General features: G+C 41.1%; 1 protein-coding gene across 1 annotated transcript; it reads right to left on the bottom strand.

Moving 5' to 3' along the window:
- Nucleotides 1–887: 887 nt before the first annotated feature.
- Nucleotides 888–23429, bottom strand: TWIST2 (twist family bHLH transcription factor 2). The gene is made up of 2 exons (XM_035140308.2): nt 22685–23429; nt 888–1182 (listed from the first exon to the last, which is right to left on the bottom strand). Exon 1 carries the CDS (start codon nt 23204–23206, stop codon nt 22724–22726), a length of 483 nt encoding a protein of 160 aa, XP_034996199.1. The 5' UTR covers nt 23207–23429; the 3' UTR covers nt 888–1182; nt 22685–22723.
- Nucleotides 23430–23927: the final 498 nt, after the last annotated feature.

Raw genomic sequence — 23927 nt, 5'->3', positions numbered from 1 at the left:
TGCAGTATGGGGTGGCAGTGGCTGCAAACAGTAATGAGCAAGACTGAAAAAAGGTAGGTTTAAGGAAACAAACTACTTTCAAGTTGCTAACCTAACCTGGGACGTGGGATTGCTTAGTTTCGTCTGTTTTGTGCTCTTTCTTAGTATACCTGTTAAAAGTGTTCTACATAAAGTCCCAAATAATTAAAGAGTACACATAATTTGGTAAAGCATACAGTGGAACCTCGGTTTATGAACACCTCGGTTTACGAATTTTGGGTTTACGAACACCGCAGACCCATCTGGAACGGATGAATCCACTTTCCATTATTTTCAATGGGAAAGTTCGCTTCAGTTTATGAACGCTTCACTTTATGAACAGACTTCCGGAACCAATTGTGTTCACAAACTGAGGTACCTCTGTACTGATTCCTTTTTAAACTGGGTATGTTTTCTCTCGATCTTTTTGTTATGATTGTGAAACTCACAAATAAATCAAATGTCTTGCCATTAACTGCATCACTTTCTTTTAATTTTTTGAGCTGGAGAAGCATTATACACAAACCAGGTCCTTTGCAGTCTCTTATTTAAAGATTTCTCAATAAATAAAACAAACAATAAACAATAAGGAAGAGGCTGGTTAAAGCAAAACAATAAGGAAAGTGGTGCTGGATGCAAAAGAGATAAAAGGTGAATTCCAGGCTTCCTTGATGGAAAAGAATGTGCAGAATTTAGGAAGTTTTCTTTTCTAAAGAGCCTTGGTCCAGTTTTTGACATTACTTTATACAACATGGTTTTAATTAAACTATTCACACAAAAATACAGAGATAATTTGAAATCCAAATCAATGGATTCCTCAATGTGTTCCTGATTTTTTTTAAAAAATGTAAAACACACATGCGCTCTCTCTCTCTCTCTCTCTCACACACACACACACACACACACACGAGCTCCAGCAAATAAACACAAAGTTGAATAGCCTCTTTGTGTTTTACTTTTGTCTCTTGGGGAGAGATGTTGCAACATTTCAAACCCATTAGCTTTGGTGCTGCTTTCCTGTTCTCTCTCAATGTTCTGCAGGAGTTCAAGGGGAGGGGAAATCAAGTGGTTCCTTTAGACCAGTTCTCTTGAGGTTGTTAAGGTTTCACAAGCTACAAACGTGGATCCTTTTCAGCTCCACTCCAGTCTCCAGAATTGGACAGTCTAGGGAAAAAAGAAAGAAAAATATATTACTGTTAGATGCATCCCTGTGTTGTTGTGTTCTCTGGTTCCTCCGTTCTTTCTTAAGGTCACAATTCAACAGTAGGACACGTTTGTGCCCGGAAAAAGGGGGAAGGGAAATGCTGTGTTAGAGTTGAATTAACACACATGTCAAAGAGAAGACATGCGACTAGCAGAACTGCTTCCCTCCAAACTGCACCAGTCACACCAAAAAGAAGTACAGTATGGAGATGAGCTAGAAAGGGAGGACAGAGTAATTCAATGAAATGTTCACTTCTGAAAATTAGGAAGTATAGAAAGTACCTGCACTTACTGATTTTTTTTAAAAAATCAAAGTTAAGGAACTCTGGGAGGCAGAGCAAATTACATGCTTAACCCTTTCCCACCACTGGGAGTCTGTACTGGACTTGACTCTTTTTATTCTATGTGTTTTTTATTATTATTTTAAACAAAGTAATAATAACACAAGTAGGAGGGAAAATGTGCACCCCACCCCCAAGACCACTATCCATCGTAACGATCCAATATCTCAAAATTTTAACACCTCTTGCGATGGTTTGACCCTTTTCCGTTTTAACAGTACGAATTCTACAAATATCTTCCACATCTCCTCAAAATCATTCCTCCTCCATATTCCCCATCTTACCTTAATTTATCATTAAATAACCAACGTTATTTGAACTCTTATTCTTTCCATAAACTAGAGCAAATTATATCCACAGACAAACACGAATTAGAATAGAATAGAATCATAGAATCCTAGAGTTGGAAGAGACCCCAAGGGCCATCCAGTCCAACCCCCTGCCAAGCAGGAAACACCATCAAAGCATTCTTGACATATGCCTGTCAAGCCTCTGCTTAAAGACCTCCAAAGAAGGAGACTCCACCACACTCCTTGGTAGCAAATTCCACTGCCGAACAGCTCTTACTGTCAGGAAGTTCTTTCTAATGTTTAGGTGGAATCTTCTTTCTTGTAGTTTGAATCCATTGCTCCGTGTCCGCTTCTCTGGAGCAGCAGAAAACAACCTTTCTCCCTCCTCTATATGACATCCTTTTATATATTTGAACATGGCTATCATATCACCCCTTAACCTTCTCTTCTCCAGGCTAAACATACCCAGCTTCCTAAGCCGTTCCTCATGAGGCATCGTTTCCAGGCCTTTGACCATTTTGGTTGCCCTCTTCTGGACACGTTCCAATTAAGGGTTTGGGTGCCACTGGACAGAATCACTACGTGATCTGCAAGTGATCAAATCCTCTAAATGCTCTCCTTGGTTCCCCCTTCTAAAACGGTCCATTTTAGAGCCAGTTACCTGTTGAATCTGCAGCCAGACTAAGATTCGCTTTTGCTGAGCTGCATTTTCAAGTCATGCCCTCCACTGTCCTAGACGGATGATATAACAGGGTACCCCTTTCACTTGTATTTATTTTTGATTCAGATTTGTCATGGATTGATATAATAATATAAAATATAAAATAACGATAATGATGAAGATAATCATCGTCATCTTTAATATTTTTTCCTGCATTTGCTTTTTTCTTACTCCCTCTCAGTCCCTATGTCCTATTGTGCCCTTTTTTAAAGATTGTAAAGGTGCAGGCAGGGGACCCAGGTGGCGCTGTGGGTTAAACCACAGAGCCTAGGGCTTGCTGATCAGAAAGTCAGCGGTTCGAATCCCTGCAACAAGGTGAGCTTCCATTGCTCAGTCCCAGCTCCTGCCCACCTAGCAGTTCGAAAGCACATCAAAGTGCAAGTAGATAAATAGGGACCGCTCCGGCGGGAAGATAAACGGCGTTTCCGTGTGCTGCTCTGGTTCGCCAGAAGCAGCTTTGTCGTGCTGGACACATGACCCGGAAGCTGTCTGCGGACAAACGCTGGCTCCCTCGGCCTATAAAGCGAGATGAGCACCGCAACCCCAGAGTCGGACATGACTGGACCTGATGGTCAGGGGCCCCTTTACCTTTACCTTTACCTAAAGGTGCAGGCAGGGACTGCCTTGTTTCAATTGACTGTATATAAGCTGCTCTTGGAGCCTTTTTCACCAAAGAGCAGGTTCTAAATGCTTCTAAATAAAATAAATAATCCGCATAGGCATTTGAGTTTGCAGGGATTCTGTGAGATTGCACAAGTTCTGCACAACTTGGTACTGGGTAATCCTGTAATCACTTGCATAATGCTTAACAGGATTCCTGTTTTCTGCTGTCTGCTGGCAGCTTGCAAATTCAGAACGCAAACCAGATTTGTGTCCTCTAGCTGTTCCTCAGCCATCATCATCCACAGGAAGCATCTTTATACTTGGGGGAATTCATTACTCTGAGCCAGGCTATGTAGTTCCTCATCAGGCAATTCCTGCAGCAGGGCTAAGGAACCTGTGCTTGCTGTTGGACTCCAAATCCCATCAGTCTCAGCCAGCATGGCCAGTGGCCAGTGGCCAACGAGGATGGGAGGTGTAGTTGAGCAGCTTGTAGAGGCCAGCAGGCTGCCACCCCTGCCCTACGGTCTGTGTTGCTTATTGCATGTATATCCCACCTTCTTCTCCAAGGAGCTCAAGGTGCTCTGCATGGTCCTTCCCTTCCTCGTTTAATCCCCGTAATAACCCTGTGAGGTAGCTTAAGCTGAGAGGAAGTGACTGGTCCAAGGTCATCCAGTGAGCTTCACAGCTAAGCAGAGATTCGAACCTTGGTCTCCCAGCTCCTAGTCTGACGTTCTAACCACTACACCAGGCTGGCTCTCTATATTTGACCCGGAAAGCAGAATTCTGCTCCCTGTAGTAGAGTTGCTATTTCCAGGCAGAAATCGGTTTAACATCTGGGAAATTCCAAACATATGGCAAGCTTTTTGAAAGTGTAGATTTTGGCAAATTTCCTTCTTTTTTGAGATCTTGAAAGAAAAAGAAAAAGCACAACGACTTTGGGCCAAACTAAAAAAGGCTGAACAAATTTTGTGTACCTGCATGGCTGATGCAAATCACGGCAACTACCAGGCGCTTTCTTGAATGGCATAATTTATGTGGGTTTCCATCCTAAATTGCTCCTCTTTCAAGTGGGAGGGGCACTTTCCCAAGGAAAAAACTTGCAAGTGTCACAGGTGGGAAGGGGAGTCAGGTAAGCCCTGGTGTGCACGTGTGCTTCATTCATAAAGGCAGCTGAACTCCAAGTCAAGGAGGAGAAGCTGCCATCGAAGGACCATGAATTCCTGCCCATCTTCACACACTGGAAATTCTGGTTGCCCACCCTGGTATTGCTGCCCATGCCGTCTGAGATTCTAAAGATGCTGGATTGGGTGCATGGTCCACATTCTGCATTCTTAGTTCTCCCTTGTCCCTATTTGCATGGAATCCTGGAATGCACACACAGCTCTGCCCATCCTGGGAGGATAGTTTATTAGTGCACAAGCCTTTCAGACATGACATGAAACCTCCTTTTAAGGGCAGGGCAGGACTGACTCAGCTCAATGGTAAATATGTACAATCACTTCCTCCCACAAAGGAAAGCTCCCATTTCGGCTCCTTCCCCACTGCTCCCCACTCAGACCCCCCCCCTACCCACGCATCTCGGATATTATTTATCTAATTACAGTGACATTCTGCAGAAAAGCCAGGGCTTGGCATTTAGCCCTGGAGTACTTTGAAGATCTTCAAAGCTTGGCAGTGCCTATGCAGAGCAGTGAGCTCAAATACAGATGCAACTATTGCAAAAGGCATCGGCAGAAAGAACACACACACACACACACACACACACACACACACTATAATCAGTTCTGCAATCTGCATCATGTGTGCTCAGAAATGCTCTCCTTTTATTCTAAGCTTAAATGGATCAGTGTTGATGTCTGATGCTTGGGCTGGCTGCTTTAAAGAAGATTTAAGAAATTGTAAAAAGTGATGTAAAATATACGGTACATTTTTGTGTAAAGACTCGGCTGGGTATTTTAAAGATGTAACTCATCACACTGTTTCTCTTGTTCCCGCTTCCCACCAGCAACAAGTAGGCCTTTTTGTCCATACTCTAGGACAGGCATCCCCAAACTGCGGCCCTCCAGATGTTTTGGCCTACAACTCCCATGATCCCTAGCTAGCAGGATCAGTGGTCAGGGATGATGGGAATTGTAGTCCAAAACATCTGGAGGGCTGAAGTTTGGGGATGCCTGGTCTAAACAATACTGAGCTAGATGGGCCAATTAACTTAGTTGGTATAAGGCTATACACTTCTCTGATGAAAATAGGGACGTCCTACCATATTAGGGTTCCCATATTTCAAAAAGTAAAAACCAGGACACCCCAAAAGTTGTTGAGCTATATTTTTTCTGATTAACTTGCCTGAGATCCAGAACAAAGTAGTACCTTTCGAAAATTCCTCCCGGGCGTCAATTCCGCCTTTGAAATCCCGGTAAAGTCCAGGAAAATCTGGACATATGGCAGCCCTATACCATATCTTTGAATATTGTTCCAATGAAAACAGGGACTTCCTAAGGAAAAGTGGGACATTCTGGGATCAAATCAGAAACCAGGATGGCTTCTGTAAATCTGGGACTGTCTCTGGAAAATAGGACACTGGGTAATCCTGTAATCTGGGAGGGTCTGTAAGGCAGCTTACTGTGTTCTAAAATTCACCTGGCCATAGGCCTGCAGGTAGTTAAAACGAAATAAAAATGATTAAACCCTGTGCCCCCTCTTCTGCCCCTGACCCTTCCTCCCCCCTTGCCCTGGCACTGCCTCGCAAGTGGCACCAAACCCCATAAATTGCTGGCACCCTTGCCTCTGCCACCCATGCATCAGAGCCCTGCCAGTCCCTGCCAGACTCCGACTACATGGCAGAACTAAGGTAACAAAGAGGTTATCCCTGTTGGTTCTGCTGGACCTCTCAGTGGCCTTTCCTTCTGGACCACTTAGCAACTTAGAATCATAGAATTGTAGAGCCTGTGTACAAAATATGAGAAAGTATAGAATGTAAAACTAATTGATATTAAACCAAGAGTATAACTTAAAGAGTGTGGGATGTAATCCATTGGTGCAGTCAAATGCACCATTCCTTATTTCCCTAGAGTGGGCACAGGCGGGGGGGGGGCATCCAGTGAGTGTAACGTCCTCGTCCACTGGTCTGGAGCATCTTTCCCCTGCATGTGACCTGGGAGATGCGCCTGGCTCTGGCTGACTCCACAAAAGAGCCGAGTCATGCAGCCATTTTCTCAGTTCATCTACTTTTGTCTTTCTATTCTCTTGTTACTGTTCTTTTGCTGCCATGCTGCTCTCCTGCAGCCATTTTGTTATCGAAATGTAATTTTGCTGTCTGCTGGCTCTCAGCCAGCAGCACATGGGTTCAGTATCTTTGTGTAACTATCAAGTAAAGTCTGCCTTTTAGGGATCAAATCATGAACTGAAATGTGAGTAAACTTTTGGTTACTTTACTCAGAAAGACTCTTGTGTCTTTATTCTTTTAAGAGGGGTCAAAAGGGGACACCAGGAATAATCTTAACTAAGAGATTCAAACAAATCTGCAAACTAGCTTCCAGCTATACTGAGGGGAATCTGCTCTGCTACATCACTTGTTAGCGTGAGTGAAGGAAGGATAATTCTTATTCAATATATCCTTTCCTACTATCTTTAACATTCCCACAAAGAGACAATTAAAATCAAGAAGAAATGAGCAGCATCAAGCAGGTTGAGGACCAATTTTTAATGTGATACCAGAAAACCTTAAATCTTATATCAGAGGCAGAAGCATTGGCCATTCTGTCGTCCATAATCAGGTTGTGAGGAATGAGGCTTTAGACTCTCAAGAGACAAGGAAGTTTGAAATTCCTTTCTTGCAAAATTGATGTCTGAATAAACTTATATTAATGTTTGCAAAAATGTGTTTTATTGTGACAAGAGTAAGACAGGGTGTGGTGTCAACAATGACTAGTGACTGAGAACTGAATTTTAACCCTTGAAGGAATGCTGTTCTTAATGTTAATAGGTTGTAGAGATTCATTAATTTAAAATTTTAAAATTCTAAATTCTAACTTTAAATGTAAATCCCACTTCCTTGAAGTGGATTTTAATATTTTAACACAATTCAAACTTCTAATTTTATATTTGATTTATGGATTGTCTTAACTTGTTCTCTGGTCTTTGACCATAATAAAGATTTATTTGTTTGTTTGCTTGTTTGTTTGTAATTGCTTTCTTGCAAAATTGATGTCTGAAGAAACTGCATCTGCCTGAAACCATTTTCACTTTAAAATCTTATGAGTTAATTTGTCTCGTGTCTGACGTATTTTGTTCTAGAAGATCACAAACTGATTTTAAGACTTGATGGATTACAACGAGTATGCAAGCTCCTCGTATCTTGGATTATGGAATTCCTCTTCATCCAAATGGGGCTCTTGAAATGCTGCTTAAAGTGTTTTGATTTTAGAATGGTCCAGACTGTGCCAACTGTGAAAACAGATGAGAGGCATTACATGATGTGTGAGGGGTTGCTCTGGCATGTTTTTTGTGTAACCACTAATGAGAGAGAAGGGCTTCAGAAGAAAACCAATTGACCCTTTGAGCCAGGGTAGGTTTACTCTGGGGGACCCAGGTGGCGCTGTGGCTTAAACCACAGAGTCTAGAGCTTGCTGATCAGAAGGTCGGCGGTTCGAATCCCTGCAACAGGGTGAGCTCCCGTTGCTCGGTCCCAGCTCCTGCCCACCTAGCACTTCGAAAGCACATCCAAGTGCAAGTAGATAAATAGGGACCGCTCCGGCGGGAAGGTAAACAGCGTTTCCGTGTGCTGCTCTGGTTCACCAGAAGCAACTTAGTCATGCTGGCCACATGACCCGGAAGCTGTCTGCGGACAAACGCTGGCGTCCTCGGCCTATAGAGCGAGGGGAGCACACAACCCCAGAGTCGGACACGACTGGACCCTTTACCTTTACCTAGGTTTACTCTGACATTTAAAGCTCTCGTTCAAAGGGTTGTTTACTTTTCTTCTGAAGCCCTTGCACAATGTTGGGCAATTAGGCTCCTCCCATATAGTCCCATGTTCCTTCTTCTCCTCCACTATGAAACACTTTTAAGGGCCAAACTGGAGATTACACATATACTGTATCTAACTGTATGCTTTATTATCAGAGTGAATTGTTCAAAGCATTTCTTCCAAAGTCAGAAAGCTTCATTAGATAAAACCCTATCATTACCAATCATATAGTGTGTGACCGTTCCCTGAATAGCAATGAGCAAAAAATCAAATAGACTTGTATATTGAAAACCTTACATGCTCTGTTCCCATTTCCACTTTTCAGATTCCGTTTTCTATCAGCTAATTTGTTGCTTTTGCACACACTTAGAAAGTGCGTACCCTGACGTCCCACACACACCAGCAGATCAAAGATGACTGCAGTCTTTCCAAGTACAGTGAAATTTCAGCTAACAGCACACACAGGTCTTTAGAAACTCCTGCCCCGAGGTCATGCAGCTGACAAAATAGCAAATAATTTTGGGATGTGAATTTTAAATGTTTCCTTGAATATTTTATTTGGTGAAAGGAAGAGATGGGGCACTGACATTGTGCTGTTCAGGACCCCTGCCAGACTTGAATGAAAGGAGAAAGCACATTCTTCTGTTCTAACCAGTATCTTTTGATTTTGTTGATTGTTGTTGTTTAGTCATTTAGTCGTGTCCGACTCTTCGTGACCCCATGGACCAAAGCATGCCAGGCACTCCTGTCTTCCACTGCCTCCCGCAGTTTGGTCAGACCCATGTTGGTAGCTTCGAGAACACTGTCCAACCATCTCGTCCTCTGTCGTCCCCTTCTCCTTGTGCCCTCCATCTTTCCCAACATCAGGGTCTTTTCCAGGGAGTCTCCTCTTCTCATGAGGTGGCCAAAGTTTTGGAGCCTCAGCTTCAGGATCTGTCCTTCCAGTGACATGTATCTTTTGATACATTTCTCAAAACAGTAAGGCAGGGTGGTATACAAATTTAATAAATAATAATTTTAAAATTATGTGATTTACCATATAACTCCTGGGGTGATCATAGAATCTTAGAGTTGGAAGGAACCCCCAGGGGTCATCTAGTCCAACCCCTGCAATGCAGGAATCTCAGCTAAAGCTTCCATGATAACCTCCAACCTCTGCTTAAAAACCTCCAAGGAAGGAGAGTCCACCACCTCCCATGGGAGTCTGTTCCACTGCCGAACAGCTCTTGCTGTCTGAAAGTGTTTCCATATGTTTAGTCGGAATCTCCTTTCTTGTAACTTGAAGCCATTGGTTCGAGTCCTACCATTCAGAGCAGGATAAAATAAGCTTGTTCCATCTTCCATGTGATAGCCCTTCTTTTCCAGGCTAAATATACCCAGCTCCTTCAAGTGCTCCTCAAAAGGCTTAGTTTCCAGACCCTTGATCATCTTGGTTGCCCTCCTTTGTACACATTCCAGCTTGTCAACATCCTTCTTAAATTGTGGTGTCCAGAACTGGACACAGTATTGCAGGTGTGGTCTGACCAAGGCAGAAGAGAGTGGTATTCTTACTTCCCTTGATCTGGACACTAGACTTCTGTTGATGCCGCCTAGATTAGCATTAGCTCTTTTTGCTGCTGCATCACACTGTTGACTCATGTTAAGCTTGTGGTCCACCATGACCCCTAGATCCTTTTCACATGTACTGCTTGCTAGTAAGCCAGGTGTTATTGTCCCCCACCCTATATTTATGCATCTGTTTTACACAAAGTGTGTCTGGGGTGGGGTTGGGGGTGTAATCATATAATAGCAGGGAACTCTTGGGTTGGTGGGGGAGGTTTTCTTTTGTAGACATGGGTAAAAGATAGCTGGGGCCCTCTAGAAGTTGCTGGACTACAACTCCCATTGGTTAGGCTGTCGGGGATGATGGGAGTTGGAGTTGAGCAACATCTGAAAGGCCACCGGTTCCCTATCTCTGGTTTTGAGGCAAAGGATACTATTTGAGGGTGGTGGGAAGGAGACAATATTTACTTTCTGTATGTGAAATGAACACGTTGACCAGAAATAGTGGCTGCCCTGCAGCTTGAAATGGAGGCAGCGCAACAGCCAATTTCTTCGCTAACTCAGTAGCTCTTGTGAGTACAATATAGTTAATTTCTGTTGGCAATCACATGCAATCATATTAGCAGTATTAGTTGCGCGTGGCCTCTAAGATTTCACAAACAAAACAAGGGAGACCCCTCTAACATAAGCTTTTTTCCTGCTTGCTATGCAGGGGTACGCATACCCCTAAACATTTTGTGAATCTTGGTACTTTTGTCCATTTACTGTATTTATTTTCCCCGATTTGAACTATAAAATAGTGATTTTCTTGAGGCAAAATGAGAGTACCCCTAAACATTTTTTTAGAAAAAAGCACTGAACATACCTATCATAATACCAATATTAGTACCTGAGACTTCCCTGCTTTCTTCACTACTGATTTCAGAAGGCTCTGTTCTGTATTATGTATGCTTAGTAATCATTTACCCTACACTGGCTTGGAAGGCAAGAAGGTTTTGCTAAAAGTTACACTAGAGCATCATGCCGTAGTTGTCTGTTGTCAAAAGGGGTGGGGGATCCTTACATGTGTGTCAGAGACAAAATGCACCTCCCTCACTCCAACATTTTCTAGAGACCCCAAGGAAGAAGTTGAGCTTTTATAACTTTTATAAACAAGGCAATCCCCAAAAGCAACAATAGTGATAAATTATGGACAATTATTTACTGCTGGGACAGATTCCAGGAAATGGGGTGTATCCCTGGCAAATGGAGAGTTGGATTGCGTGAGTAGAAGGAACAGTTAAATTATTCAAAATGAACTAAAAATTCAGCCAAAGTTATGGACATCATAGATGATAAATCAGACTATGCTAATTGTTTTTCCCCCCCTTCTATTAAGAGCTTTCCTTATTTCCTGTGGGTGGACAGGTCCCTCAGGACAAGGAAGGAAAGATGAAGTCTTAGCTGCTATGTTTTTATCTTCCTTGGTGTGTGCATTGTATTTTTGCAAGTGATTTGGTTGTTCAGAATTATCCATTTGTTGCAACTGAGGAGTGTGATTTTGTTTTATTGTTTGCTGAAATGTAATATTATAAGCAAAAGGGATTACTGAATTTTGATAAACTGAACACGAGTCTGACCAAATTGCAGGAGGCAGTGGAAGACAGGAGTGCCAGGCATGCTCTGGTCCATGGGGTCACAAAGAGTCGGACACGACTAAACGACTAAACAAGGTATATTGTGACTTGTTACAGAATGGCACTGTGATTTTGCTGTGCTGCTTGTCACATTTCTGCATCAGTTTGCTAACTTTTTTTAAGCAATGATTATTATTTTTTAGCATTTTAGTGTGCATTTCTCACAATACACACATTTTTGTATGCAATTTTCTCTAGCATAACACATTTTGTATGCTATTTTCACATTTTGTGCTTAATTTCCCGTAATATACACATTTCTATTCACATATTTGGTTGCAGAACGGCACTGGAAAATTTGAAGATGTGTGGATTTCAAAGATAGCTGTGTTTCTGTTGATGTATTGTCCCTAATACAAATCTTAAAATGAGAATTCCTCCCCTCAAGTGCCAGTAATTCATATATTAAAGGTAAAGGGACCCCTGACCATCGGGTCCAGTCGTGTCCGACTCTGGGGTTGCGGTGCTCATCTCACTCTATAGGCCGAGGGAGCCGGCGTTTGTCTGGAGACAGCTTCCGGGTCATGTGGCCAGCATGACTAAGTCACATCTGGTGAACCAGAGCAGCGCACAGAAATGCTGTTTACCTTCCCGCCAGAGCGGTACCTATTTATCTACTTGCACTTTGATGTGCTTTCGAACTGCTAGGTTGGCAGGAGTATATATATATGTGTGTGTGTGTGTGTGTGTGTGTGTGTGTGTGTGTGTGTATACACACACACACACACACACACACATATATACACACACACACACACACACACACACACACACAGAGAGAGAGAGAGAGAGAGAGAGAGAGAGTTTTCAGGTATAAGTACAATTTACATTACAGTACATTTTGTTTCAGTATTCAACTGTATTGAACTAAATTTTATGTAAGAACATGGTTGTTTTTACACAGTGTGTTTATATTACTGGCATTTTGTACTGTGCATTTAAATTGTAAGCAACTGTTGTAGCTTATGATACAATACAAATTTATCATTCTAACAGTTTGGTTAAGTAATTGGTACTAATTGGTAAATAATTAGTAGAAACTTTAAGTTCATACTTCACTTTGACGTGCTTTCGAACTGCTAGGTTGGCAGGAGCTGGGACTGAGCAATGGGAGCTCAGCCCATCACAAAAGTATGATTTCTCTGTCCTGTTCCATAATTTTTACAACTGTCTAAGTCTTTTGCAACTTCTTTGACTCAAAATCCAGTCAAATGGCTTATACCGTATTATCTGCAAATCACTGCTCATCTCAGCATAGCCTACAATTTTTGCTTTTTGATGTTCACAATAGAGCTGTTAATTTACATGGGCCAATATTTGTGGGGAAAATGCTGCTCACTTTTATGCAGATATTTTGGTTTTGCTGTTCATTAATTCATAATACTTCTTAATGTGTATTGTGGCCTCCTGCGTCCCATGAGGACCCAAAGGCACATAAACTGGATGTACATTCATCTGAATGTGAATAACACCCAGTCTTTCTGCATTACTGTTCAGATTTACGTTCAACTGTGCATGCCTCTCCACATTTTGGTGCATGAGACTAAAGCCAGACTGGAGGCAACTGTCTCTGCAGTTGTTTCCTGCGATGGCAAGTTTTAAAAACAAGCTTTTGTGTGCTTTCACCCTTAAAAGCAATCCTAAACCCTTCCATTTCTCCAGTAAACCACCATTAAATTAACATTTCCCATTCCATTTTCTGTGGTAAAAGAGGCTGGGCAAGTGAAGAGAAAGGAAGTGGGGAATATATCCCCATGCAAATCAATTGCCTAGAATAATATAATAGGCTCTTGGAAGATGGTGAAAATCTTTTTTTTATCCCAAAGTTATCCAAGATTCTATTTGTGTAAAATACAATCATGTTCTGTTGCAAGACCCTCAGAAGCAGAGTTCCTTGCTAGCCTGGTCAACCTATGCCAAATACGATCACCTATTGTTGTTGTTGTTGTTGTTGTTATTAAAAGAGTATTAAAGAACTGGCAGAGGTGATTTCAGAACCACTGGCAGTAATCTTTGAGAATTCCTGGAGAACAGGCGAAATCCCAGCAGACTGGAGGAGGGCAAATGTTGACCCTATTTTCAAAAAGGGGGGAAAGAGAGGACCCAAACAATTACTGCCCAGTCTGTCTGACATCAATACCAGGAAAGATTCTAGGGCAGATCATTAAGCAAACGGTCTGTGAGCACCTAGAAAGGAACGCTGTGATCACTAAAAGTCAGCACGGGTTTCTGAAAAATAGGTCAAGTCAGACTAATCTAATCTCATTTTATGACAGAATTACAAGTCTGGTAGATGAGGGGAATGCTGTGGATATAGCCTCTTGATTTCAGCAAGGCCTTTGACAAGGTGCCCCATGATATTCTTGTAAAGAAGCTCGTAAAATGCGGGCTAGACAATGCTACCATTCAATGGATTTGTAACTGGCTGACTGACCGAACTGCTCATCAATGGCTCCTCTTCATCCTGGAGAGTAGTGACTGGTGGGGTGCCACGGGGTTCTGTCTTGGGCCCAGTCTTATTCAACATCTTTATAAACGACTTGGATGATGGGCTTGAGGGCATCCTGAGCAAGTTTGCAGATGACACCAAATTGGGAGGGGTGGCTAATACCCCAGAGGACAGGATCACACTTCAAAATGACCTGAACAGATTAGAGAACTGGGCCAAAGCAAACAAAATGAATTTTAACAGGGAGAAATGTAAAGTACTACACTTGGGGGGGAGGGGGTGAAAGGCACAAATACAGGATGGGAGACACCTGGCTTGAGAGCAGTACATGTGAAAAGGATCCAGGAGTCTTGGTAGACCACAAACTTGACATGAGTCAACAGTGTGATGTAGCAGCTAAAAAAAGCCAATGCAATTCTGGGCTGCATCAATAGGAGTATAGCATCTAGATCAGGGGTCAGCAAACGTTTGCAGCAGTGGGCCGGTCCACTATCCCTCAGACCTTGTGGGGGGCCAGACTATATTTTGAAGGAAAAAAATGAACAAATCCCTATGCCCCACAAATAACCCAGAGATGCATTTTAAATAAAAGGACACATTCTACTAACGTAAAAACATGCTGGTTCCCGGACCATCCGCGGGCCGGATTTAGAAGGCCATTGGGCCGCATCCGGCCCCCGGGCCTTAGTTTGGGGGACCCCTGATCTAGATCAAGGGAAGTAATAGTACCACTGTATTCTGCTTTGGTCAAACCTCACCTGGAGTACTGTGTCCAGTTCTGGGCACCACAGTTCAAGAAGGATACTGACAAGCTGGAACGTGTCCAGAGGAGGGCAACCAAAATGGTCAAAGGCCTGGAAATGATGCCTTATGAGGAACGGCTTAGGGAGCTGGGTATGTTTAGCCTGGAGAAGAGAAGGTTAAGGAGTGATCTGATAGCCATGTTCAAATATATTAAAGGATGCCATATAGAGGAGGGAGAAAGGTTGTTTTCTGCTGCTCCAGAGAAGCGGACACGGAGCAATGGATTCAAACTTCACGAAAGAATATTCCACCTAAACATTAGGAAGAACTGTTCGACAGTGGAATTTGCTGCCAAGGAGTGTGGTGGAGTCTCCTTCTTTGGAGCTCTTTAAGCGGAGGCTTTACAGCCAAATGTCAGGAATGCTTTGATGGTGTTTCCTGCTTGGCAGGGGGCTGGACTGGATGGCCCTTGTGGTCTCTTCCAACTCTATGATTCCATTATTATTATTATTATTATTATTATTATTATTATTATTATTATTGCATTGCCTTCCTCAAAGTGAATTACAAGCATTTACTACAAACTGCTAGAGACAGGTTTAAAAGCAATTGTTTGGAACGATTAGCTGACAGCTCAAACTCCTTGCAGCACAACCCTAAATGCATGTGAAGCTTCCCTTTGAGTTTCCTGGGACGCCTTCCTCTCTTGCTATGTTCAGGCGGAGCAAGCGAAAGTCGTTTGCAGATGACAAAACTCCTACTCTTGCCAGCTGGAGGAGGATCAAATCCCAACCTACTATTATTGACTTGAGGGAATGCCTTCTACAAAATACTGAGATTTATCTATTCAGATTTGCTGGCATGGGTTTAGTGCAGTGGGAATTGAAGACGCTTGGGGAAATAATTCAATGGCTGGTAAAATATTCCTGCATAAAGAAGACATCATAATCCCGTAACATTTTAGGATATAAGGAACTGCTAGTTGAGAACTAGTGGAAATCACAGATGTTGATACTCATAGCTAGGAATCTGGACTAGTACTTTTACAATGGTATTTGTTTTTGTTATTAAGACTTTCATATCCATTGAAGTTATTGTATGAGTTTCCAGAGTAAAACCCAACACACAAACTTTTTTCTTTCAGTGTGGATATACCCCCAAATTAAATGATTTGGAGGAATTTTTTTTGCAATTCTTGAGGGCCTTATAGAGATATATTAAGTTACACTGAACATGGGTAAAAACTTTAAAAAATTAGAAGAAATTCAAGACCCGGGTATCAAGTTGGTTTCAGTATCATCAAGTAAATGAGCTATTTTTGAAGGATGTGTTAAATGGTTTTATGGGGAAAAGATCTGACTTCAAAATGGGGCTGCTTGAGAGTAATGAAAAACTGATTTCTAAAATTTATAAAACCGCTAAAATAAAGATGAAATGGTTAAGTCAACAATGATATAATGGGCTAAAGACTTACTGATATGGATTTTTGGGAGTAGTTATGGGGAAAGGATATAAAATTTACTGCTTGTTATACACTTACAGAAAATGATGTACAGGTAGTATTTAACGTCAAATAACCTGGCTAAGATGTAGAAAAGTGTGTCAAGTAAATGTTGGAAATATGAGGCAATAGATGAGTCATTCTTCCATATGTTAAAACAAAATTAAAAAATTAAAAAATTTTTTTTTCTTCCAATAGCACCTTAGAGACCAATTTGCAGCTGTAAATTCTTCCTGCAAGACCAAATGTGGTCATAAACAGTCCGGTACCCTTTTGAGTGGTGCCCCTCACCCTCTCACTATATGTGGGGATCTGGTGACTTCTGTTTCAGTGTATCTGAAGAAGTGTGCATGCACACGAAAGTTCATACCAATGACAAACTTAGTTGGTCTCTAAGGTGCTACTGGAAGAAAAAGTTTTTTTAAAATTTTTTGTTTTGTTTTGACTACACCAGACAAGCATGGCTACCTACCTGTAGCTCTTTCATATGTGGTAGACATGTGAAAAAGCTAAATGGTTTTGGGAAATGATATATAATGAAATGAAGAACATCTTTATATGCGCTGTTCCCAACAGACCAGAAGCTTTCCTTATAGGTATAATAGGGATGGAAGTTCTAAAGAAGATGACTAAATGATGCATGTATGTGACAAGAGCCATTCGTGGACTGTTTTTTTTTAAAAAAAAAATTACAGCCAAATGAAATTGCAGGCAGGATTTGAGAAAAAAGCAGCGGAAGAAAAATGACAAAATAATTCTAATAGAGAAACTTTTTTGTAATAGGTAAAGGTATAATGCATCAGAAAAGGTTTGAATAAAAGCACCAAGGAGGTGAGGGTGGGAAGTCAACCTATGAAAATATGTAATTACCGTATTTGATGAAAAGGTTATTGTGAAAATGTTTGAAATAATAATAATAAAGTGTGTGTGTGTAAATCTCATGAACAAATGACTAAAAATAGAATTATAAACAAATCCAAAAGACCATGTATTGTTGTGTAAAAAGCATTCCATCTAATCAGAAAATACTTGTTTGTATTGGCAGAAAATCATGAAGCATCTTCTTCTTTGAAAACATTATGAGAAGTGAACATGCATAGCTCTTTCCTTTCAACAGGGAAGGAAATGGTTCCATTTAGTGTCTTACTTTAAGATGTGACTGAGAAAAGTAAGAAAGCCTAGCATTTCTTGCTCAAGAAATTTCCAGGCACCCCTTTTCTTTGCACCCCAATTCAAAAATGCCTAGGTGCAATCCAGACTGGAAATTAATACTGTAATACTTATTGATTTCAATTGCAATAAGTTGAATATATTTAACTTTGGGGAGATGATGCCCTGAGTAATTAAAGCAAAAGTCTGTTCATATCTGAAGAAATAGAATTTCATGTACACTATTTCAAGCCAAGAATATCTAACTTAGTTTATAAGTTGTTTAGAAACTTAAATAGATATTGAAGTAGGTAATGATGTAATGCATACTAATGCTTGTTAATACTTATTCAGAAAATTTCATTTTAGACGTTTATAAATATATAATTATATGAACTAATCAGCCCATGAATGTTTTAAAAATATAATTGCATAATGGATTTATGAAAGATTTTCTTAAAGATAAGCAGGATGGGGGAGGAACAGAATATATTTTTAGATATCGGTTATAGAATCTGTCCTGCATTTCCCCAAACCCCCCTCTGCATATAAGACATGAAGACTATAGATCAACAATGTTTTGTTAATCGTATATTAAAATTATTTATAACCTTAAAATATTAGTATATTGAACAAACATGGAGATTGCTTTTTGCTCAGCACCAATATAACCAATGAAGACACTAGTTGACTCCACAATTATTAACTGAAATTTCAAATGGGAATGCCTGCGCTGATAGTCAAAATCCACATAGTGCTATGTAGTTAACCTATCATATAAATAACAGTACTGTTTTACCCTTACTCCCTTTAGTCCATCAACATGTCCTCATTTTAACAGCATCCACACTTAGCAAAACAACATGATTGTGTTAATGTTAAACACTGCCCTATACATTTTTGGTTAAAAGTAAGTTTCATAGAATTCAGAGTAACTTTGTTGTTGTTTAGTCGTTTAGTCGCGCCCGACTCTTCGTGACCTCATGGACCAGAGCACGCCAGGCACTCGCAAGTAACTATGTACTGGGTTATGTGTCACTTATTTTAAATGAGTGCTGAACTCTTCCATTTAAACCCTTCAGGAATTAAATGTATCTGTGCAATATACATAAATCCTCTTAAAATTGTGAAGTGTTATCGATTCTCTTACATAGCAGTAAAGGCTAGGAAACAGAGAGAAAACTGGGTGATGGGTGTGGGGTGATTTGCTAACTTCCGATTCGCAAAAATGCAGTTCAACTACTCAAGTACAGCCTTGGTTACGTTATCCTAAAAGCTTCCTTGAATAGCATGGCAATGTGGGAAAATGTGTGATAATGGAATAACTTTTGCAGTACTCAGCAGTTGGCAGTTTTGAAGCTAAGTGGTACCCCCTCCCTCACCATTACCAACCTACTTGTTTTTAAAAGACCTCTCTGGGTTTTCTGTTGACAGAAGCAAGTCTCCATTCATCTACAAGACAGAGAAACCCCGGCTGGATCAATCCTCAGATTTACTTTGGTATATTTTTCTCAGGAGAATGATTGTTGGGACAAATAGCTCTGTTTACTATTTTGAAACCTGGTGGGGTGGGGTGTGAATGGGGCCCTTCAGCATTGGCTAGCCTATTGGGTCTTACAAGATTTTGCTTTGTACTAGTGTCCAAATTGCATATTTTATTTTGGGACTTTCTCCTTTCATCTCAGCTTTTAACTTGGATGGGCAACTATTAGGTATCTATCAGGTGTGAAGGCCATGGTCTACCTCCACGGTGTGAGGCAGTGTGCCTCTGAATCCCAGCTGAAATCTGGTTGGGCACTGTGAGAACAGGATGGGCCCCTGGCCTGATCCAAGAGACTTCTTCTTAAGAATTAATGCTGCAAAATGCACAACTTCAGAGTATCCACAAGGAGAGCTTTTAACAAGGCCCAGTTATTGTTCTCACACTGTAAACCACACAATTCCCCCTGCTTCAAATGGTGCATTCGCCCATCTTCCGTCATGTCAATTTTCACTCACATTTTACAGGACAAGGAGTGAGATTCACACTGAACTGTTAAACGTGTTCTGCATTATGTGAACGGAAGATTCACAGTATGAGAATGTGTAAGCCAAAGGAACAAGTCCACTGGTATCAATTAACTTCAGATGTTCAGTGAGCCAATCTGCATATATCAGACATTAATGTGCCATCTGAAAGTAATACAGTAAGAATGTATATCAAGTATAACAGAAATTCATTAGACACCAACATTGGGAAGCTTCCAAATAGGTGCTTCTTGTGGTAATGGACGCTCCTCATATATGCAAGTGGGTTTGGGGGGGGAAGGGGGGCAGCCTTCACATGATGGTGCCAACCGTCCCTGCTCTGTCCCTGCAATTTAATTCACCCTGCATTTTTTAATTCATCCAATTTAATTTATCCCTTTGGGAAAACCCAAAGAGTAGAAAATTACCATCACAACTGTTGTCAATAACCGGTTTGCAATATCTTAATGACCCATTTACAAATTATGCCCCCTTCTAGAAATACCTTTTGTGTTGATAACATGGAAACAGGTAAAGGTAAAGGGACCCCTGACCATTAGGCCCAGTCGTGACTGACTCTGGGGTTGCGGCGCTCATCTCGCGTTATTGGCCGAGGAAGCCGGCGTACAGCTTCCAGGTCACGGGGATTCGAACTGCCGACCTTCTGATCGGCAGGCCCTAGGCTCTGGGTTTAACCCACAGCTAGATAGGGTAATAACATAGTATAATTGAAGCATATATTCCTATAGAAGAATTCTGGATTAGCCTTTCCATGTTTGATTCCTACAAATGTGTGGGGCTTCCATTGTCATTTGCTTTATTTCTTTTTTTTTATACAAGTGCCCTGTTCTGTCATAATCTGGGTCTGGAGCAAAGAACAATGTATTATTAAAAGGAATATTTAAAAATAATAAGCTAAAATAACAGTTATTGTGTTGCTACATAATATCTAGAAACTGTTATAAGCACTGCATCCCTTACTTCCTTAGCATTGACCTCCACATTCTTGTTCCACCAAAAAGCTCTTAAGTTGCTTCTGAAACATGGCAGGACCTCTAGGAGGTAATTTGTATTAATGTAAAAGCTACAATGGCTAAGAATCCCTCTCTCCGTGTGCCAAGTCCCTGATAGTATTGTGAGGTGGAATTCTAGCTTATCACTCTCTGTCTAGATCATTTGGGCTCATTTTATTTGTTCGGACCATAAATTAGGTTTGGATAATACTCAAAATTTAAATTTCTCTACAAATGCCACAGGCTAGAAGTGAGTATATGTAAAAATGCTTCTGAAAAGAATGTTTGGAAAAGAATAATTTCCATCTGAGGCATGATGCATTATTTACAGAAATCCCATACTGTTGCTTCACTTTTGGTATTTTTATACTCAGGAAAACATGTTAATTTTATAAACTAAAAACAGTTTTTAAAATGTGAAGATGAAATACATATTCCGACTCTTAACATATTTTCAAATGTACATGTCTAAAGAATGGCATAGAGGAGATTAACAAATAAAGGCTTCTATAACTTACTTCCTCAGGACTAGTACAGTCAAATTTAATAGGACTTCTTCAGAGTAAAATGCTGTGGATTGTAGCCAAAGAACTGCTAAGTAATTGCAGACATAGTGAATTTATTGTTTCTATGACTGAATAATTAAAGCACAATCTAAACTCTAGCAAACTATGTGTCTGAGACATTTTACATCTGCTTTGGGCAAAGGCAGCAGAAGATTCCCACAAAGCAAAATCCCCCTCCCCCTTATTTAGGCTTTACAAGTCATATTTATAAATGGGAAGCCCATGGATTTTGCTTCATTTTTACATGTATCTTTGCAGCTGATAAAAGCCACACAAAACTAGTCCTAATTAATCTATACTTTTTATGATATAAAGTACCCAGGGCAATGAGATGGAGACATAGTTTCACTTAATTATGCATCCACTTGTATATTTAATGAACAAGTCGGTTTAAAGAAATGTATTCATTTTTACTTCTAAATACAAATAAAGCATGAGCATTCATTTCCAAAAAGGTTTACAATTGTGCATTTTTAAATTTTCTCTGTAACGACTGATGCCTGTGCATCTGTATAACATGGCCTTACTTGAGATCGTAGGCTGCCAGTTGCATTCTGGTCTTTACCTGTAAATCTTATAATCTTACTTTTCTGCACTCTACAAATTATAAGTGTCATTGAAGGTCTACAGCCTGCATTTATATCTTTATAGTAATTTCTGCAAAATAACCTTACTATTGTTGTCCATTGGTGGGTGCCCACAATGTACGAAGCATTTTACATATTTCTTGTGTGCATTGGGACATATAAAACAATGTTGTGATTTACATAGCCGAGGGAAAGTGTTTGCATTGTTCTGAAACAATGTAAAGTTATGAAGTGCTCAGATAATGTTCAACTCTCTCTCTGTCTTAAAATGCCTAAAATATTCCACCCTTGGGGGAAAAATGAAATTAGAAAGGAATATTTTGTCTTGTAATAGATAAAGGTGAAAAAAAGAGAATGAGCTTTTTAAGGCAGCAGGCTGGAATAGGACCCAGATCTTCAAGTAAGTGACATTAAGTTGTGGTCAAGAGAAGCGAACTGAACCAGAAGCTGGCAAAAAAAGGCTGGTTCAGTGTTTACGGTACTTTGAATATGCATTGCGGGAAGGGCACAGCCCAGCAAAACAAATACTGAACATCTGTTTAACCTACAAAATTGTGCTACGACCAGAATGGAGTTGGTTGTTTAAAGAAGCGCCAGCTCCTCAGACTGGCTGAGCATCAGTACAATCTCCCCATGCCCCTTTTAAAATCCTTTGTAACAAATGCAGAACTGCAAAGTTCAGAATGAGGACCACACAGTTTTGCCACTCCTTCCTGGAATCAAACCTTTTGAATAACAGCTGCATTCCATCGCTCTGTGCATAGACATTTTTATCTGGTATGGCAAATATCACGGTTCTCCCATATAAGATGCAAAACAAATGTAAAGCGACTTGGATGTGACTCTGGAGGGCCAGCCGAGGGATGTTATGATTGAAAAGGAATTTTCCTTGACTTTGTTTTAAGATCCTATTAGGATCAGAAGCAAATAATTCCCATGTAGTAATTGGTTTTTAAAATGTTGAGCCTATCTTGGAACTAAGCTTTAACCACACAAAAGATAAGTAGCCTTCCTAGCCTGCAGGATAGTATCAGACAGGTAGAGTTCTTTATGACTTTTGCCATATGAAAGCCTTGCCATTCCCAACTTACAGACTTACAGACAACAAATTTAGGCTAAGCAAATAGCAACATGCCTTAAGGCTATCAAATAATTCCAGCTGGGATTTTGACTCCACTTCTCCACCCAACACCACCACATTTGCTGCATTACTCATTTGCCATCCCCACCTTCCCAAATATTTCCAAAGTACAGCGTGCCACCTAAGCCTACAAGCTTTGCCCAGAGTAAGAAGAACGAGCCACCTACCCCTTTGGCGGTCATCCTTGGTTTTAACCCTGATGTTGGCTAGTGTGAGGCAGACATGGACCACGCTCCTTCCATCCTCCACACAGAAAAGGCATAGCTGAGCCTCTCGTGAGCCACATAGCTGCAGCTGGTCATCTTATTGTCCATCTCATCACTCTGCAGGACCTGGTAGAGGAAGTCTATGTACCTGGCAGCGAGCTTGAGAGTCTGGATTTTACTGAGTTTGTCAGAAGGCAGGGTGGGAATGATTTTCCTCAAGGCTGCAAAAGCTTCGTTGAGGGACTGAGTCCTCTGCCTCTCTCGGACATTAGCAAGGATCCGTTGGCTTTGGAGCTCCTCGTAGGACTGTGCGCTCGGGCTGGACTTCTTCCCCCGCTTGCCTGGGTTTGGACTCCCATCTTCGCTGGATTTCTTGCTGTATCTCCTCTTCCTTCCCAGCCTCTTTGGCTGCCTCTCCAGCTCCTCTTCGCTGGTCCCCAGGCTGTCCCCAGGAGAAGCAGGAGGGCTAGAACTTTCTTCCATTCTTTCTGTAAGGAGGGGAGGGAGAGAGGGAAAGGAAATCTCCCCCCTCCTCAAGTGGTGGGTGTCTGTGTGTTTTTTTTTTAAAAAAGTGTGCTTTAAATTCCTGAGACAGAGCCTTTGGAAAAACAGGAGGGTTTTGCTGAGCAAACGTTTTCCAGGTCTCTTGAAGGGATCTAATTTCAAGGACCGGGCTGTGCAAAAATTGAGGTCTTGGAGAGAGGAAGTTATTCTAACTTTTTTGGAAACTTTAGCTGAGCTCAGTTGCTAAATAGTTGTCAGAAATGAGGGAGATGCAGGGCTGGTTTCTGATTGGACGAGCAGGCCAGTGGGAGGAAAGCATTCCCCTCAGCTAAACTTTTACAGTTTTGTGTTACACTTAGCAAAATCCTGGACATGCACCTCCAGTAAGATACTACTACATACTATTACAACCTTCTCCCCACATCCCAAATTTTGTATGTATATATTTGTGGCTATGTCAAACCCTCCAGATTTAGCTAACTGTTTGTTTATTTGCTGACATGTGTCTGCAAGCCTGTAAAGAAGAATGTCAGCTGAAGCTCCGAACTGTGAAATACAAGTTGAAGGTTTACTGCTCATCCACACTTCCGCTTGTCACAGCGTTTTCCCACTGGGAAACCCGAAGTTTACCACTGAATCAGAACAAACGTAATCCGGCTTTTCTGAGGATCAATGTTTGTTTTGATTCAGTGGTAAGCAG

The sequence above is a fragment of the Zootoca vivipara genome, chromosome 1 (assembly GCF_963506605.1).
Source record: "Zootoca vivipara chromosome 1, rZooViv1.1, whole genome shotgun sequence".
NCBI classification, from domain to species: Eukaryota; Metazoa; Chordata; class Lepidosauria; order Squamata; family Lacertidae; genus Zootoca; species Zootoca vivipara.
Note: the sequence above shows the minus strand (reverse complement) of the source record. Positions and strands in the feature narration are given on the sequence as shown.